The sequence below is a fragment of the Pterocles gutturalis genome, unplaced genomic scaffold, assembly GCF_000699245.1.
Source record: "Pterocles gutturalis isolate BGI_N339 unplaced genomic scaffold, ASM69924v1 scaffold25219, whole genome shotgun sequence".
Lineage (NCBI taxonomy): Eukaryota > Metazoa > Chordata > Aves > Pterocliformes > Pteroclidae > Pterocles > Pterocles gutturalis.
Genome location: NW_010136632.1, coordinates 4,397 through 22,393, shown reverse-complemented (window position 1 = coordinate 22,393; position 17,997 = coordinate 4,397). Strand labels below are relative to the sequence as shown.

The window sequence follows — 17,997 nt, the reverse complement described above, 5'->3', positions numbered from 1 at the left end:
TGGCTGCCTGGCTGCTCCTTCCCTGCCAATCTGCTGCTCAAAGCCATCGCCCATTTCACCTGCAGCCAGAAAAGGCCACAAATCCTTTAATAATCTCCTTACCAACTAAACCAGCAACAGCAAACCTCTGGCACCAGGGGTGGTTGAGCTTGACCCCAGCAACAACTATCTACAAAGCTTTTAAAAACTTTTGGGAGCAGGTCCACAGAAGTTCAGCCCTCGCCAGCCCCATCCCTTCCTAACTGTTATCAGGACTTAGCTGTATCTGCATTTAAACACAACAGATGCAAAGCTTCCGCCCAGCCACATGTCTTTATTCCTCTGGAAAGGCACAAATTTGGATGAGTAGAAGCCACAAGGGGAAATCCTCTGAAACAATAGCAAAGGTAGAAAGTGGAGACAGAAGCTCTCCAGGAGCCAGGAGGAGACAGAAGAGCCCTTGCCTGGGGAACACCCACCTCTGGGCTTTGTGCAGTTTGTCAGGAATAACCTAGGGCTGAGGGGAGATATGCTATCACTGTAAGATTTAGGGAGGCAAAAGAAAAAGGACGGAAGGGAGGGAACCGCGTGCGGAGGAGAGCCTCCCGCGAGGGCTGCAGAGAGCTGATGAAGACAGGAAAGGAAAGCACAGGAAAAGGTGGGTTCTCCCAAGATGGTGAACAAATATTACTTCAGAAGTTAATTGCAGCTGAAGAAATGCATGAACTGAAAGGGCTGCTGCATGCTTCAACCCATAAAACAGCCATGTTCCTCTTGCAAAATTGTGTCTGCTTTATTCAGAGGAGATGGTTCTGAATCGTATTAATTAGCTGCTGTCTCAGGTTTATTGGAGTAAACTGAACACAAGTACTAAATTCAGTTGCTTTAACTACAAAGTGAAGAGGAGACACATGCTAAAGCTCCTGGCTTCAACCTACAAACAATAAAACTGCATAGTTCATCCACAGAGGGGGAAGACAAAACCCAATTCAGTCACTGTGATGTGTCTTTTAAATTGCTTTAAGATTCAGAGCTCGAAATGCACTGACTCGATCCTGCTTGGATCAAGTAAAAGAATCCGCAGCTGTTTGCCTGAATTCTCTACAGAAAGCAAAACCCTAGGGAACCCTTAGGGCAGACTGGGAGCAAACATGGCAGCAGGCAGAAAGCTAACCCCTGTGGGCAGAGGAGCTCAGGGCCATAATAATTTTTTTAGTAATTCCTTCACACTCTGGGCCTGAGCACAGAACTCAGTTCAGCAATCCATCTGCTAGGGAAGCCCCTGGTACTCGCCTGGCATGGGACATGCCTTCTCCCAAACCATCCTAATCACAGCCCAGCAGCTATTTCCAGTGAGCATTCTGGACGTAGCAAACCTCATTTGGAGGACAGGAGAATGTAACGGTATAGACATGGCAGATACTGCCCAGTCAGCCTTAGCCAAAGTGCCCTGGCAGGGCTGAGCTGACTAGCATTGATGCTGCTCCGGATTCCTGCTTCACACAGCTCTCTTCACTCCGTCCAAATCTCCTCTCAAACCACTGGCAAATCACACCTTTTTCCACTGCAGAATTTTCAGCAGTATCATCAAGAATATCCTAGCTCCAGGTGAATAGTTCTTCCATCTTGTGGCTGTCTTCCATGCCCTTCCCTTCAGAGGATTAGCCTCTTTCGGATCTAGTGTTCTTGCTTCTTTCATTCCCACAAGCATTCCAGTTGGAGAAACCCCTGCAATTGTGACGAGCCACACAGTACCATTTTGCAGCTTATGAGGAAAATCCTTTAAAAGACAGCAGTGTTAAAAGATACTGCACCTCTAAAAACCCAGGTATATTGTCAAAGCCCCATGGTGGCCTACTAAGTACTTAAAAATACGTATCTGCAAATGTTGAGATAGACGGATTTAAAGAAGAGTGATAAAGAGTGGTATTGCACTCACTTTAAGGAGAACAATAGAGACAAATATAAGTCAATATACATAATATTTTCACTACAATGTGGAGTAAAATACATATCTGATTTTACACTTGAATTGAAACATTTTAACAAAGGGATATTCTAATGATTGTGGCTTACCAGAAAAAAAAGAAAAAGAAGAAAAAAGACATTATAACCTAAAAAAAAAAAATAGTTTGGCTATGACAGCCTTGTGACTTACAAGTTCTTGTACACTTACACTGCCAAGAAAAATGAAATAGAGCTAAAAATGTGCCACTGCTACAAAAAATGAGTACACTATATTCATTCACTGCTGCACAGCTGATGTCCAAGGATCATCTTACTCTGTTTTAGGAATGTTTGTTCTCACAGGACCTGCATATTCTGTCCAAAGCTGAAAAGATTTCTACACATGTCTATGTGTAGAAATCTTGCAGAGTAACTGGTGACAATATACTGGAACAACAATACCGCAAACTACCAAGGGCAGTGGGTGAAGAGGAGAAAGTACACCTCTGGAAAATATATTTCAAATTAATTTCAACCCTGCACCCCATAAATGTAACCTAATTTTGAGTTTCGAGCATCTTTTATTCTAGGAAGAACCAGGCCTGGGGAAAAAGAAAAAAAGGAGGAGGGGTGTTAAAAGCTGAAAACTTAGTCAGAAATATGTATTAGGGTTTTTGAAATGTCCCTGATTTGGAAAAAAAAAAAAAAAAAAAAGTCTTTCTGTTGTTAAGAATCCCAGACATGGCCCAAGATCACCCAGCTAACATAGAAAGGAAACTTTTGGGCATGAGAATCATAGAGCAGAGAAATACTAAATTTGTAGACCATCATTTATACCCACGAAAGCTGAAGAGCAGAATTGGCAAGTGAGTCGCCCACCAGACATGAAAGACCAACTCAGACACAGCCTTGAATGCAAGGAAGAGAATCAGCACAACTGGGATGTCTCCTCCAGGCAAAGGAACCAGACCATTATAAGCTTCCACCTGGATGATCACCAGCAGTAAAAAAACAGAAGAAAAGACCCTAGTTTAGCATTTTACCCCTAAGGCCAGCATATTTAACTGGATATCTGGTGGTTCAGAAGCACAGCAGCAGTGCTGGGCCAAATCCAAGTCACAGCCTTCAGGCCCAGGAGGAAAAGTTGTTACCAAATGAAGCGTGCTGACAACATACGGAGGCCTGTGCTACTGGAGAAGTTTCATCCTCATCCAGAAAGAAAAAAACCTATAAGACTATGCCAAACAAATGATTCAGTTTAGGTCAGAGCTCTGCTGCTCAAAGCACCCTGGCCACTGATACGGCTTGGAATGGACTGGCTTGTTTCTGTGCTGACTTTACATCTTTTCAAAGCTTTTGCACAGGGGAAAGGATCATGGATTTTATTTTTTTTTTTAACTTGAATTTACTAGGAATTAGGAAGCAGTTTACTACTGAACGTATTTATCCAGTCTGCATCACCTCCTTTTTTATTCACTCCCAGCCCAAAGTAACTTCATGCACATCTGAAGCACTAAAGCTGTGAGGCCTGCAAGCTCCCTCTTTAAAGTATGTAAGCACCTACTATTTTAACAGGCATAGAAGACACCTTGTCACCAGAAAATGACAGCTAAGCTCCTGCCTTTGCTCTCTTACCTAGACATCTATTACTAGATGACACAAAGATGGGACACCATGCTTATGTCCGATCTGATCTCCATTGATGTGAATTGAAAACATCTTCCATGGGAGCAGGGTGAGTTACAGGAGAACAGAGAAAATATAAAGTCAGATTCAGGATTCTTCTTTCCACTTTCATATTTCTGCCCCGATACTGTATGTGTGAGATTTACAAAAATAATAATAAACACATACGGAGATTTTTTTTTTTATAGATGGCAAACCACTGGTTTAGATTGAAAAACATCTGACTGCATAACATACCATGCTGCAGCTCCACACCAGTGAACACCACACTTCTCACATAAAATAAGTTATTCTGATTCGGTTAGAATTCTGTTCTTGAAAGGAACGGAAGCAACAAACTAAATGAGGATTAAATACCAGATCTTGTCATCCTTCGATGTATGAAAAGACCAAACTAATCAAGACTTTCAAATGCGATGTCAAACTGTGCGAAGCAGAAAAGCAAACTTCTTGCTTGTTTTGGCACAGCAAGTTCTTTACAGATTATACTTGTTGTAAGTCGGAAAACACAACATTGCATTTGCTAACCCAATAGATCATTTTCCTATCCAAAAAAGGACTGCTTCTTTTGTAAACTTACCAGCTAAGGACCATTCTGTGGGAAGTACTGCTTTATCTAATTTCTCATTGTAAATAGCTATTTAAATTTTTTAAACTCTTCTTCAACAAAAGAATAATTTTGATGCTGAGTAATTAAGCACATGCTTTGTCAAAAGAACAATATTTAAAGTTTTCTGGGGATATGTAAAGCATTAAATACTTCAAGTAAAAAGGATGCTATCTGGGCATCAACAATTACATGCAATTATAATAGCAGGAGCAAAGTCCAAATGGCACTTCCAGTATTAATCACTGCGGTTGACCCAACTTAATGTTGGAGACTCCAGCTTAAAGCTTGGAGTGAATTATTCCCTTGGAAATGATTCAAGGTAATTGGGTAACACCAAGAGTGGGCTCTGTTAGTGTTACTATCAGTTACTGCCTATTGCTATGAAGAAGCATTTTGAAAGCACTGTCTGTGGCCAATACAAAGAACATTCAGTAGTGCCTGGTGGCTGTGGGTGGCTGAAACAACTCAGTTGAGTCAGTCAACTTACTGAAGATCAGGAACAGCTAAGCCTTTTCTACTTGGGCATCTAAAGCCTGAGACACCCTAAAAAAAGTAGTCACTACTCATGATCCCAGCCACTGAGAAACTAAAGTTGCTTCCAGGCTTCAGTAGTGAGAAATCTTTTGGGGAACTGAGAAATTCCCTCTTAAAGTGAAGAAAATAACTGTCTGAAAATTATTGGACACATAAGCAAACCCAGATACTAACTACAGCAAGCTTTGATTCATTTAGTGTTTCTCAAGCTGTTATTGCTTATGCCTTAGCAGCATTTAGTATGTGACACCTTCAGATAACTGAAGAAGGAAATAAAAGCCCATTTGTATACACCATGATGGAAATGTTGGCTCTTTTGATCTTTACACTGCTATAACTTTACCTCCGTGTAGACACAAGTGAGCTCTGAAGCAGTTTCCAGACACTGTAAACACCAGTGTACTCCAGAGCAGCACATCCAATGGACCCTGATGGCTTTATGTTCTGCGGTGGGACCCTGCAATTTCCAGTAAAGTGCCCACTGTAGCTGAGACTGTTATCAAGGCATTCACAATGAGGAATCCAGCAAAGAGGGACTACAAAATCTCTTCCCTCCATTGAGGCACGACCTTCATGACCTGCAGAGGCCCCTCCTCCTCTGTGAAAGTCATCTGAAAGTGGTTGATGTTATAAAATTTTCGGATGAGGCGACAGTGACATAGAACAGACTTATTTGTTTAGAAAACTAGGCTAAAAACTAAATAACAAAGGCACTACCAGCCATACCTGATTAGACCAAGAGGGTCTAAATCTTCTTCCACTTCTTCCTCCTCTTCCTCTTCTTTTTTCTCCCCTTTTTTGGCATTTTCCACCAATGAAAGATGTGAGATTAAGTCAGGTATTGTCTCCTCTTTGAAAAAATCCAATGCCTCATTTTCTTCATCTTCATTCTCCTTGTCATCAGGAATGTTTTTACTCTTGAAGTCCATGGCGCTAGCAGATTTTGTTCCTGCAAAATACAATAATGGATGCAAAACTGAGTACATAGGATAACAACTATGTTTCATTTAATACCTTGCACCTGTTCCTGATGGCTTTGTTTGGGGAATGAAGGGCACAATCAAACAATTTCAACATTCATGACTGTCCCTTCTATCCAGTGATGTGTCATTATGTATCTGATATGTTTACTGATGTAAAGTAATTAAGTAGAGAAAGACAGAGGAAACGGACTTTATCTGAGACATAGCAGCACATGTCTAATTTGTTTATATGTTCCTTCTGTACTCAACAGAAACAATAGAATTTCCATGTGGTGATTCATCCTATCCAAATAAAGCTGTCTGAGAAGGAGTTTCCCTCTGAAGTGCCTGTATCTCTCTTCTGGCTACAGAGAGGCCATACTCTCCTTAGATGTAGGTAACTAACTTTCACATAGCTAGTTAAGATAAAGTCCATTTTTTGTTACAATACACCTGGGCTAAAATTAAAGCATTGGACAACACGGAAGTTTCCAGAGCAGCTCTTCAATTTACACTCAAAAATGAAGCCTGAACTTCTAACTCCCTTCAGTATGCAAGATCCATCCAACTGAGCAAATTCAACTGTTTCAGTCAAATTTTGACTGTTAAAGCAATGTGACATGGGAGACTTATGTCACCCAGCTTTTCATGCTTGCATCTGCCAAATCACCAGAGTAGATTTAACTGACTAAACGTGGGTGTCTACACTGAGCAAGTGGTCCTATGCTCCCTTTACAGACAAGAGAGTGCTGGTCAGGGTAGGCAGTGGATGCTAGGATGCTGTTTATCTTATCACCACAGTCACCTGTGTTTTACCATGTTGATTCTCCCTAAACACTCCTGAACATATCAACTATGTTTCCAGCATCTGTAAGGAAAGTGTACACAACTAGCTTGAGAATCTGCAGCGTAGGTACTGAATTCCAGCTGGTTTGGTAGGGTGAGACATTATTCTATGGCAGATTTCGACGAACAGGTCACATTACTTGCACCCAATCTCCATACTGTCCACAGCATAAAGACAGTTCAGACTATTTCAGCTGTAGACATATGCACCACGGTTAGGTTAAGCAGCATACAAAGATGAATCAATATGAATTCTGAAGTCTCTGTGCAAGGGGTCTACTTTCAAGAGAACACTGTCACGGAAAAAAGAAAAAGCAAAACAAAAAACCCCACTCCAAAACCATATTAGCAAAAAGGATTTTGCCAAATATTATGCAATTTTGCCCCCCTCGACTTTAGGAAGCTGTCATTCTCACAGAACTTCTAAGCTGGCCTCACTTGACACTTTTGCAAAATCAGCTGTTCACACATGGTGACTTGCTAGCACCTTGCAACGTTACTTCCTTAAAACTGACGCTACACTGAGAAACCTGCACAGCACCAGGCTGCAGTACTCCCTGCTCAGCAGCTCTCAGCTGAATTAATAGCAGAGAGCCCATCTGTTCCATTCATTTGATGACTCCCTGCTATGCCCAAGGAACATAAGAAAAGAACTATGTGAATCATGGGAAAAGGCAACAAGAGCTGGACATGAGGCTAAGGAAAAAACTAAAAAACAAACAAAAAAAAAAAAAAGTCACAGAATGGGTTTAACTTATAAAGAATCTGCCAAAGAATCTGCCTTTCACTCAAATCTTTCTCAGGGTCAATAACTTGCTCTAGGACCCTCTTCAGCAAGACCTAGCAATCTTATTAGGAACGAAAAACAGACAAAATGTGGATCGGTTGATCAATAAGTGAGACCCTGTGCTGTCCCTTTAGGGTCCATCTCTCCACTAACAATATATGATTATTTATCCTTCTAAACTTATGTGTTCTGAATCACAGCTTAGGTATATGCCTAAGGGAAATCAGAGACGGTGGGATAGATATCTTCAAGGCGAGCACTGTGGTATCAACGCTTCTGAATGAGACGTGTCCACTAAGAAGAGGAGAAAACACTAGCAAACATCCCTATGCAGCACTGTAGATGCACAAGATAATATTTTCAGTGCCAGTCTTTATTCTGGCATTCTCTAGTTTCTGACTACCTGAGTCAAGAACTGAATAATGCTTTTATCAATGGGAGAGGGGACACTCACATCTTTCAGTTACCTAAAAATTCCAGTAACTCAGGACTCGTTGCTAGATCCTCATCTTTTGCGATGAATTTCATTATATCATTGAACATAGCTCTTCGTTCACAGATGTCAGATTCCCCCACGAAGAGAACTTTTCTAGGCAAGAGTGGAAGAGAAACCTGTGGATATCGTGCTGCCAGCCTCTGGTAGAGCTCCTCTATCTCGCTGTACTTCTTGGAAACCTGCAACGAAACATGCTGCCTGGGTAAGCTTCTCCACAGGGGAGACATGATCAGCAAAACATCAGTTTAAGTGTTATAAAACATTAACCCTGGACACTGAAGTGGAAAACCACGTATTACTGAGGAGCTTTACATACAGCCTAGTAAAAGCCTGTTATCTACACAGTGAATCCCCAAGCATTGATGCTGGTCTTCTAATTCCGTTATTAAAATCTGCTCCCTAATGGAATTGATATCATTGCCAGATACCCAGAGTCCATTTGTCTGACTTGTCAACTAATGAAATACTGTGAAGGTCACTCCTCCAGATACTTTTCTCTGACAGCAAAAATCCTTGTCCACTAAAAATGAGCTACATGATGCCTGCCCTGAGAGATGGGAGGGAAGAGAAGCCCAGCCATGTATCTGATGGAGAAAGCAGCCTGAATCCTTTCCCCATTGAGCCAGAAGATCCATTTCTCAGTCCAGATGGGCTTCAGTGCCCTTCTGGCTGGCAACGTCTGAAAAACTGGCACATTTCCTGCCGTGCAGAGCACCTAATACAGAAACCGAAGGGCAAAGACCTCAGCTGACCCCTGACTATTCAGTTTAACCATGAGAAAGTAAAAAATCACCAACTTGGCTATGGACTACAGGTTCTCATACAGGGAGAAGATGCCAACAGTGAATGGAGTAATTCCTTCTGCAGACAAAGACAGGAAGCCTGAAGAGAAATAAGGCCCAAGATATTACTAGGAAAGCAATAACCGTGGGAATGCTGATTGGAAATGGTGTGGCTTCCATGCCACATTAAGTTTTGAATTCAGTACCTCAAAAAATCAACACACAAAAAGCACACACAAACAAAACCCTATCTCTAAGTGACGTTACAGGCGCAATGGAGAGTGACTGTCATGCTCTGCGACTGTATTATATAGACAATATATTAATCATGGACTTCCATGGCCCCATAATCTATTAATGTGCTTCAACGAATACAGAGTTACATTAAAAAAAAAAAATACAGAAAACTAGTTCTAGTGGAGTGTGTACGGCACAGATCCTCTACGAGGGTCCAGCTCTTATCCTCCTGTAACGTATATTGGTGAACTCTAGCGGAGTGAATCCTAACTAATATTGCAACATAAGAGATGGAAAGACTCAAGCACAACATCTTGGGATGGAAGAAGGCAGAGTTCTTCCACCAACACAGTGATATAAGAAAGTCATCCCAACAAAAAGCACAGAAGTAGAAGGGACACAAGTTATAAATTAACCCAGAATGCATAAACTGCATCTATACTAGCAAACTAAACAGTATCAGGGCATATTCCTAGGTGCTGGAACCTGAGAACATCTATCAGGAACCTTACAGAGTCTACTAGAACCTGACAACGTCCGGCACAGTGCTGCCTCCTGGCAGCTGGCGCTCTCCTTCTAGCCCAAGATCTAGCCTGTAGGGACCACACAGTGGCCAGTTTGGGTACTGTTGGCCATTGCAGATGGCAAGAAAGTTTCATACTATGGATGCAGCCAGACTGTGCTAGCTGCCCTCCAGCCCAGAGAACAGTTCCTGACATTAACAGACAAACCTCTACTAGCTTGCTAAATCAGATGTAGCCATAAAGAGCAATAACCACCTTAGCATTCATGCTTCCCTGCCTTTCGCAGTAATTATCAATCAAGCTAGCTGATCTGAAAAATATTTGCATTTCAGTTGTACAGTGTTTGCTGTGGGTTCAGTGTCCAGTCACAAAAGGCAAGCAGCTCTGCAAGAAAGATCTGAAGCACAAAACCAAACCTGAGTCAACAGGGGAATGAAAAACAAGAACTTTAGACTTCTCTCCTGTAAGGAACGCAGGTAAGCGTGAGCAACGTGGTGCTCCACATGCAGGATCTGACATGCAATTCATCAACCAAGTACTAAAATGATGGCAATAAAGAGGTCCTCCCTTTGAAAGATACCCCAAAACCAGACAGAAAAGCAATTCTGAGATTTCTGAATTGCTGCACAACTCTTGTTTGCTAGGTCCCAGTAGCACTCGGAACAGGGTATGTTACCAGAGCCCCTCCCAAAAATACTTTGTAAGCACAGTAAAGAATTCACTGGTACTTTTCCAAAAGAATAAACAATATTACCCTCCACTCAGAAAAAAAAAATTGTCTGATTTGTGAAAAAATGTTTAACATCTAATTAATGTCAATAATAAATAACAAATTAATGCCTGAAAGCATTACAAGACAGCAGCCAATCAACAAAACTGTGCCAATACAGCCTTTAAATACTCAAAAAGTAACACTGCACTGAGACATACAAACATATTTCTTTTCCCATGTAATTCCTCCTCTATCAAACTCTGTAAATTATTCACAAATCTCAATTTCTGTCTAATTACACCATTGAACCTAAAGCAAATGCACACCCTCGCATCCTATCGCTAATTGAGCCTTTGTGAACCTGCGTGGGCTTTCAACAACACCAACCATAACACACGACACAGCATACAAAGCGTGATAACATTATATCCACAGCATACTAATATGCTAAGCAAAAGCCCGCAGCACACCATGCAAGCTAATATCCAACAGTGTAGGGATGCCCTCTGCTGGGATAACCTCCCAAAAGGCAAGATGTTGCATCTCCAGCCCAAACCATGCCTCACTTAGCTAAGAGACCAAAGCTGGCCCCAGCAAGCCCCTGCTGACTGCAGCTCCTTGCCTGCCATCCCTCTGCCTCAAATCCTGGCTGCTGCTGGCTCCTCTTCATCTTCACTCAACACTACTGCCATCTTTACCTTGGTTTTGGCGCTGGAAATGCAGCAATAAGACTGTCTGAACCCAACAACTTCAGACTGGTGGATTTAGAGTCACAGAATGGTTTGGGTTGAAAGGGACCTTTAAAGCTCATCTAGTCCAACTCCCTTGCCATGGGCAGGGACACCTCCCACTAGCCCAGGTTGCTCAAAGCCTCATCCAGCCTGGCCTTGAACCCCTCCAGGGATGGGGCATCCACAGCTTCTCTGGGCAACCTGGGCCAGTGCCTCACCACCCTCAGAGGAAAAAACTTCTTCCTAGGATCTAATCTAAATCTACTCTCTTTAAGTTTAAAACTGTTACCCCTTGTGCTGTCACTACAGGCCTTGGTAAAAAAGTCTGTCCCCATCTTTCTTATAAGCTGCCTTTATATATCTGGAAAGCTACAATATTAGGTCTCCATAGAACCTTCTCTTCTCCAGGCTAACAACTCCAACTCTCTCAGCCTTTCTTCACAGAGAGGTGCTCCAGCCCTCTGATCATCTTCGTGGCCCTCCTCTGGACCTGCTCGAACAGGTCCATGTCTTTCTTGTACTGGGGATCCCAGAGATGGATGCATCAGCACAGAGGCAATGCAGGGGCCGTACACAGCTCCAGCCACGTCTTGCAGAGCGTCTTTTCTCAGGTTGAGTCCCACGCATCGTGCAGAGCATTCTCACACCTTTCCAGTCTGGAAGCACTACTCTGCTGTGAGAATCCTAGACCCTTTCAATTTGACATCCTCTCACAATTTTCCAGAAGAAAGGCATATCTGCATGTAACAAAATTAAATCTTGCTTATCCTGGTTACCACTCACAACCCTTTGAAAAGAGCTGATGGATCCTATGGCCCAAAATGTCAGGATAAAAGAAAACTGCTGCTCTAAAAACCATTTTATTAATCCCATTAAGTAAACAAAGTCCCATTTGATTAACATTCAAATATTTTTCTTCTGCTGCCTGTAATTCCTCTAGGTCTTGATCCTGCAATTGCCCCCTCCCTCTCCATGCCTCTAACTGAACTCTGTGAATACTGTTGAGCTAAACCCCCACCACCTGTAAGTCAGCCTGAGTGCACTCACTTCAAGGAGTGCTGTCAAGTCACAATATCAAAGGCTCAATCTACTTCACTTCAAAAGAGTTAATCACGCAAATACGGCAAAGCATGTGCATATTTGCCAGGTCAAGACTCTATTTGCCTATAACAATTAACATCCAACATAGAACTGAAAGAGCAACAGGGATGGGTTTGACTATTTTTTGCACCAGGAACAAATAAGAAAGTTGACTATGATCAAATATAGCTAGAAGGTTAAGAAAACCACCAGGAAGTTCAAAGTGAAAGCCTGAAGTTTGCTGATAATCCCTTAAATCTCATGCATATGCCTTACCCCCTTCTTCAGGAGAACCTCATACATGAAAGTACACACACCAGAATGCCTGTAGGATACAAGCCTGCGACTCTCAGATGTGCATAGGAGAATTTGATCCCACTTGGTATTAATGGGATTTAATGTCTCCTTTCCCTAGGCTCCTTTTAATTTCTGACCTCAAACTTGTCTTCATATGCTTTATATTTGCTGCAAGGTTTTCTATGACATGGAAGCCTCAGACAGAGGTAACTCAAGCCCTTTGGCCAGCCAGTGCACACTAGTGAAGAGCATTCTCGATTTTATAGTATTACATTAAATACTTACAGCTACTGTGACTTTATTTTTACAAAGCCCACTTCTTAACACTGTCACAAAACGAAGGTACAGCAACATTGTGCCTTATACAACCACCAGCTTTGGTTCAGGAATCAAAAGCATCCCTTCTCACAGAGAGCACAAACCAGGCTTTCACTTGTAGGCTCCTGATTCAAGCCATACCAGAATTAATGTTGCTTGGTGACCTCGTGGGTATGCATTATGATAGATTTTAATTACATGACCACACGCTGTTCTCCCCACCTGTTTTGCCCAGCAGAAGAGCAAGCACAGTAATATTTCTTTTTAATCAATGTGAATTCTTAACGGCTCCTGAACCTATTGCTACACTGAGCAGGGATTTTTTTGCCCTCTCACATCACAGAGGTCATAATGTGAAGGAATTTATCTTCACAACACACCTATATGGTCAGGAAACAGCCACTCCAATGCACAGATTTTGAGGCCCACAGAAAGAAGGCAAACATATGCAAACAGGCAATGATGAAAACATAGATGAATACACACCCACGTATTTACACCCCCTCATTTTATGAGAGGAAGACAGTTCTACAGTAAACTCCTCCCAAAAATGTGCTGTGCCTGTCAAGCACCAATAGTTATTTGTTCAGCTTTGAAAATGAACAAACTTGACTAACAAAAATAATTTGTAAAAAAGAAGCAATTAAAGTAGGCACAAATAGGAAGAGAAGGCACTATAGGCTGAGTGGATTTTTAATAAGGCTGAGAAGAGACAGGTTAATTGCCAAAACAGGTAAGGTGTGGCTAGAAGAAATGCATTTAAGAAAAACAAAACCTCTTCCTCTTCTTCTCATGGAAAATGGCAGATCTACAGGCAATAATTAAATATGACCTTTGCAGCAGTACCTCTGATGCAGTACCAAAGATAAAAACAATTTCACCCTTTCGACAGGGCAAGAATATTCTGACCTTTAAAAGAAATGCAACCTAGTTTTCCTTCAATTACCAAATATAACCTCAAAGCTAAGCAGTTCTACAGCCCATTTGCCCTATTTTACAAATGGCATTTTTTAAATTAAAAAAAATCCCTCCAGTTTCTAAGAATTTAGATCTGCAAGTCATCACAGAAATTAATTTTTTCTTCTGTCAATGCTTCACAAATGTTTCAATTAGAAATGCTATGATACTGATTTTGCATAGTCCCATTAAGGCAGGGGAACAGGGAACTCCACATTGTTTAGACCCACAGTAAAGGCCCGTAACTACACAGGTCAGATCTGAAATCTTTTTGATATTCATCTGGTTTTGGCCATAGCACCTTAACATATCTCAATCCAGTGAGGTCTAAATCACAGCCCAGAGGTCACAGCTAGCTTAGATGATGCTTCTGTCCTGCTCACCATCTTTTTTCCAGGGGATACAGAGAAGCTATTTGAACAGTAAATGCTGCTCAGTTACATCACTGCCTGCAGTTGCTCACAGCCTAACACAGAAAACCAGTTCTGCTGCTGCCACCTAGGGCTTGAGCATGCAGGGAACTCCCTTCAGCTGGAAGCAGGTGGAAGAACAGCTAGACCAGGAAAATCAATTTAGCTAATACTTGAGGGAGAGAAAGAAGGGATGGAGGAGGAAGAAAAAGACAAACGGTCTCAAAACACAGACCTGGCTCCTAAGGTAGACAAAATTGGAAAATCCTGCCACACCTACTCGTCTTCTCTAACCTACCTGTCAGCACTGTGACACTGGCTCCTTCCACCAGCCTCTCAGATTTGATAATTTCAACAACAGCAAAAGTAAGCTCCCTCTCCCATCCTGCTCGCATACTTGCGAAGGCAGAATAGGAATTCTTTTTCCTCCTTCAGATGTCTCCCCTCTCTCCCCTGCTATACAAATTTGATGTGTTTGACCTGCTGCCCAATGTACCCTCATTCTTCCCTGCTGTTCCCCAGTCACCTTGTTCCCTTACACTGCACCTGCAGACTCTCTGGGGAAGGGTGGTGGTTCTTGTTTGCGCTGGTACAACATTGAGCAGAACAGGGCACAACGCAGACACTACACGTGCAACTCACCTCCCCTGCCAGCCACAGGGTTGGGATTTGCCTCCAGGTTAAGACAACTGCCTATGTGCAGGAGGTGTCTCAGCTCTCATGATGGTCAGATCTAGTCACTACATTCTGGCAAGCTGTGACTGAAACTCAGCTCACCTGAACACAGGCAGATAGTGGTACCTTTGGTGGTGTGCAGCATCTCACCTTGCTCTGTTCCAGGACGGTGCCAATGCCTTAATGTCTTGTGTCATGTCTGCCAGTCCTATGCAGACATCTAGGATAACTTAGGGCTTCTCAGATGGTACCAGGCATGTACATTAAGCAAAGTGGATTCCTGCACACCATACATGCTCAACTACATTCTTGTCAACAGTACTGCACTGACTGGGATGGGAGCTTAGAAATCTGCAGCAAATGCAGACATCTCTCATAGAGAGACGATTGTTCCTCCTAAAGACATGCATCTCACACCATCTGAGATGCTGTGGGGTATCCAAAAGGCTTGTGTGGGGCTGGCAAATATCACACAGAACCTATGGGAGACCCACAGCCTTCTGAAGGTTAGGTGGACAATCCCAGAGCACCGCCGGTGGTATAGACGGGGAGTTGTGTGCAACTCAAGTGAGCCTCAAGCATTTAGCCTGGAGTTGAAGCTCCCCACCTCAGCTGTCTAAAATGTAGAATGCTTTCCCTTTACGGTCAAAGAAGAGAGGCATTTCCAGAAGATGAGTCACCTCATTCCCCTTCTTCCCACTGACCATAAAAGCAGGGGCAGACCCAGATTATCCACCTTACAGAGAGATAAGTTAGGACAGGTGAATCCCTCTGTTCCTTCCAGCAATACAGAGAAAAGACTCTTTGGAATGAAATGACGCAAAGCATCCATCCTCCAACCTCCCAGCTCAGGGTTTTAAAATACTCTCATACACCAAACTATATATCAGACTTAGCTGAAAAAAATGTATCTGAATAGATAAACGTTATTCCTGTCAGACTACAATAGTTTTCTTCTTCATGAAGAATGAAATGTCAGGCGGTCTGATGAAAAGAGAAATCAGAAAGGTTCATTTCACTTGAGAAGAGCAACTAAGTGCCAAAAATCCTCCTACAGAGAGTGGACAAGGGAGTGAGCAGGGAGGCCACAGTAGAAAATAGGAAGTCTTGTTTCTTCTCTTTATAGACAAGTTGATTTTATCTACTTTTTCTTAAGCGAAGGAAAACGTTAGATGACAATAGCCCAGTTTAACACCTCAGGTCTAGTCAGGTTCTTTCTTGCCCAGAGCTGCATGGAAATATTACATAATATAAGCAGGCATTGCTGCAGAAAAAAAAGCAGTTCCACATCCCTTTCTCTTATCTGCCCATGTCTTGCCCTTCCCCTGTACTAAGACAAACTTTAATGGGACTGTGCAACTTGCAGGATCAAGAAACAGGTGTAAATTAGCACTAAATACAAACTCCTAAATGCCCATTTTCAGCCAGGACAGTTACAGCTGACGTTACAGAATAGCCACATGACACTGGCACGGGAAAGGAAGCACTGCAAGAATGTGAAAAAGCAGTCAAGGACGAGGCGGGAGAACAGAACAGACTCCTATGCCAGGGTTGCTGCTTTTCACAGAATCACAGGATCACAGAATGTTAGAGATTGGAAGGGACCTTGAAAGATCATCTAGTCCAATCCCCCTGCCAGAGCAGGACACCTAGATCAGATCACACAGGAACGCATCCAGGCGGGCTTTGAATGTCTCCAGAGAAGGAGACTCCACACCCTCTCTGGGCAGCCTGTTCCAGTGCTCTGTCACCCTCACCGTGAAGAAGTTTTTTCTCATATTCAAGTGGAACCTCCTATGTTCCAGCTTGAACCCATTGCCCCTTGTCCTATCACTAGATGTCACAGAGAAGAGCCTGGCTCCATCCTCCTGACACTCATCCTTTACATATTTATGTAGCATAAGGAGTGCAGTAAAATGTATGAGATCGCACCATGCACCTCTTCCCAACATTGACAGATGCGACTTTATCTGCAAATCAGACTGTAAATATCCATTTATCGGCTATCTTCTACAGAGTGTGAGTTACACTAGGGCTAATGGTCTACCAGGTAACCACGCACTCACACCACTCTGACATTACAGTTATGCCTAAAACACCTAAAGAGAGCAGATGTTCACAGCATTCAACAGGGTGCATCCCCTTAGAGTCCCTATATAGTCAAGGGACAGAGAAATGCATTTCTTGTGAGTGGTCAGCAGACAGCTAAAGCAGATCAAATGAAACACACCCTAAGCACGCCTTTTTCCACTGACTCAAAAGACAGTGCCAGGTGAGCCAGCTCAGGTGGACGTGCACATGCTACAGATGACTTAAAACAGGTGAAATGAAACTCATGTGCTATGTTGTCAAACCTTTACTTTGTAGGTATCATGGAAAAAGCAATCCAACTCAATAATGTTTTATATGGACACCTCCCTGTAAAACTCTCTTACTAAGGATTTAAAAAATCATGTCAAGGCTAATAGGTCAAGGCAAACCTACTGCAAGTTTAATTCCTCTTATTGCCCCACATGATTCTCTCTCCATTCAAGTAACCTATTATATATTTATGTCATATTTATGTACCAAGTCCCAGTGCTAATACATATGTCAGAGAAACTAATGCTGTAACAGGACTTATACAAAGCTTAATTGGTTTCTGTTTGTTGATCCATAATGCAAAACACCTTACAGGCAACAACAAACAGTCATTATAGCTTTGAGTTCCTGGAATAAAAAGTTCAATTAATATATGTATAATACTGCTATTGCAGGAATGGTACAGACTCTGTTGTCCTACCAAGGACCTTGACCCTTGGCTGTGATGACAAAGTATCTGCTACATAAGGACCAAAATAATCAAAGCTGATTAAGAAAGTGATCACCAACACAGCACTGATAAAACATTTACCATAAATTGAACTACATCTTCAGGTTTGTGCTTTGCTGATTTGAAGGCAGGCAGTCGGGTAACAACGACAATGTGATATTCTACGTGGCCAGACATCATCTTCCCACGGATTTCCTGGTATTCTGGCACTGACAAATCCAGCCCCGTGTGCGTATTCTGAATTTGCCTAGGGAAGAAAACACACGCAGAGTTCAGGCATTGGCATAAAGACTTTTAACTCACCCTCTCCAAGGATCCAGTTCAATAGCAGGACACCAGACAGACCCTACCCCAACACTGTTCCCACTCTGCAACAACACAAATTTGGACGTGGGTAGCTTCTTATATTCTATCCCAAAGCACTTGCCACTGGCCACTGCAGATAAAACGCCAGGAACATAGCATTTCTGGGAACAGAAGATGGGGATTCATTCAGCACAGGTCTTCACCCACAGGAGTTGAAGGTGCTGTCCTACCCATCAGGGAAGATGAGAAGATCCCATGATCTCTCATCACGGCTTGTTTTGAAGCAAAGGTCTGTTCACTACAATTCAC

The 17,997-nt window shown here is 42.5% G+C and overlaps 1 protein-coding gene across 1 annotated transcript in view; it reads right to left on the bottom strand.

The window, feature by feature from the left end:
* The window catches only part of HS1BP3 (HCLS1 binding protein 3), a 45,437-nt gene extending 27,812 nt beyond the window's left edge, over positions 1 to 17,625 (bottom strand). The window contains exons 1-3 of the mRNA XM_010082384.1: positions 17,464 to 17,625; positions 7,819 to 8,026; positions 5,483 to 5,705 (exon numbers count right to left, since the gene is read on the bottom strand). Coding sequence (XP_010080686.1) covers positions 5,483 to 5,705; positions 7,819 to 8,026; positions 17,464 to 17,562 — 530 coding nt within the window. The 5' untranslated portion in view covers positions 17,563 to 17,625. The remainder of the gene's footprint in view (positions 1 to 5,482; positions 5,706 to 7,818; positions 8,027 to 17,463) is intronic.
* Between the last annotated feature and the right edge of the window lie 372 nt (positions 17,626 to 17,997).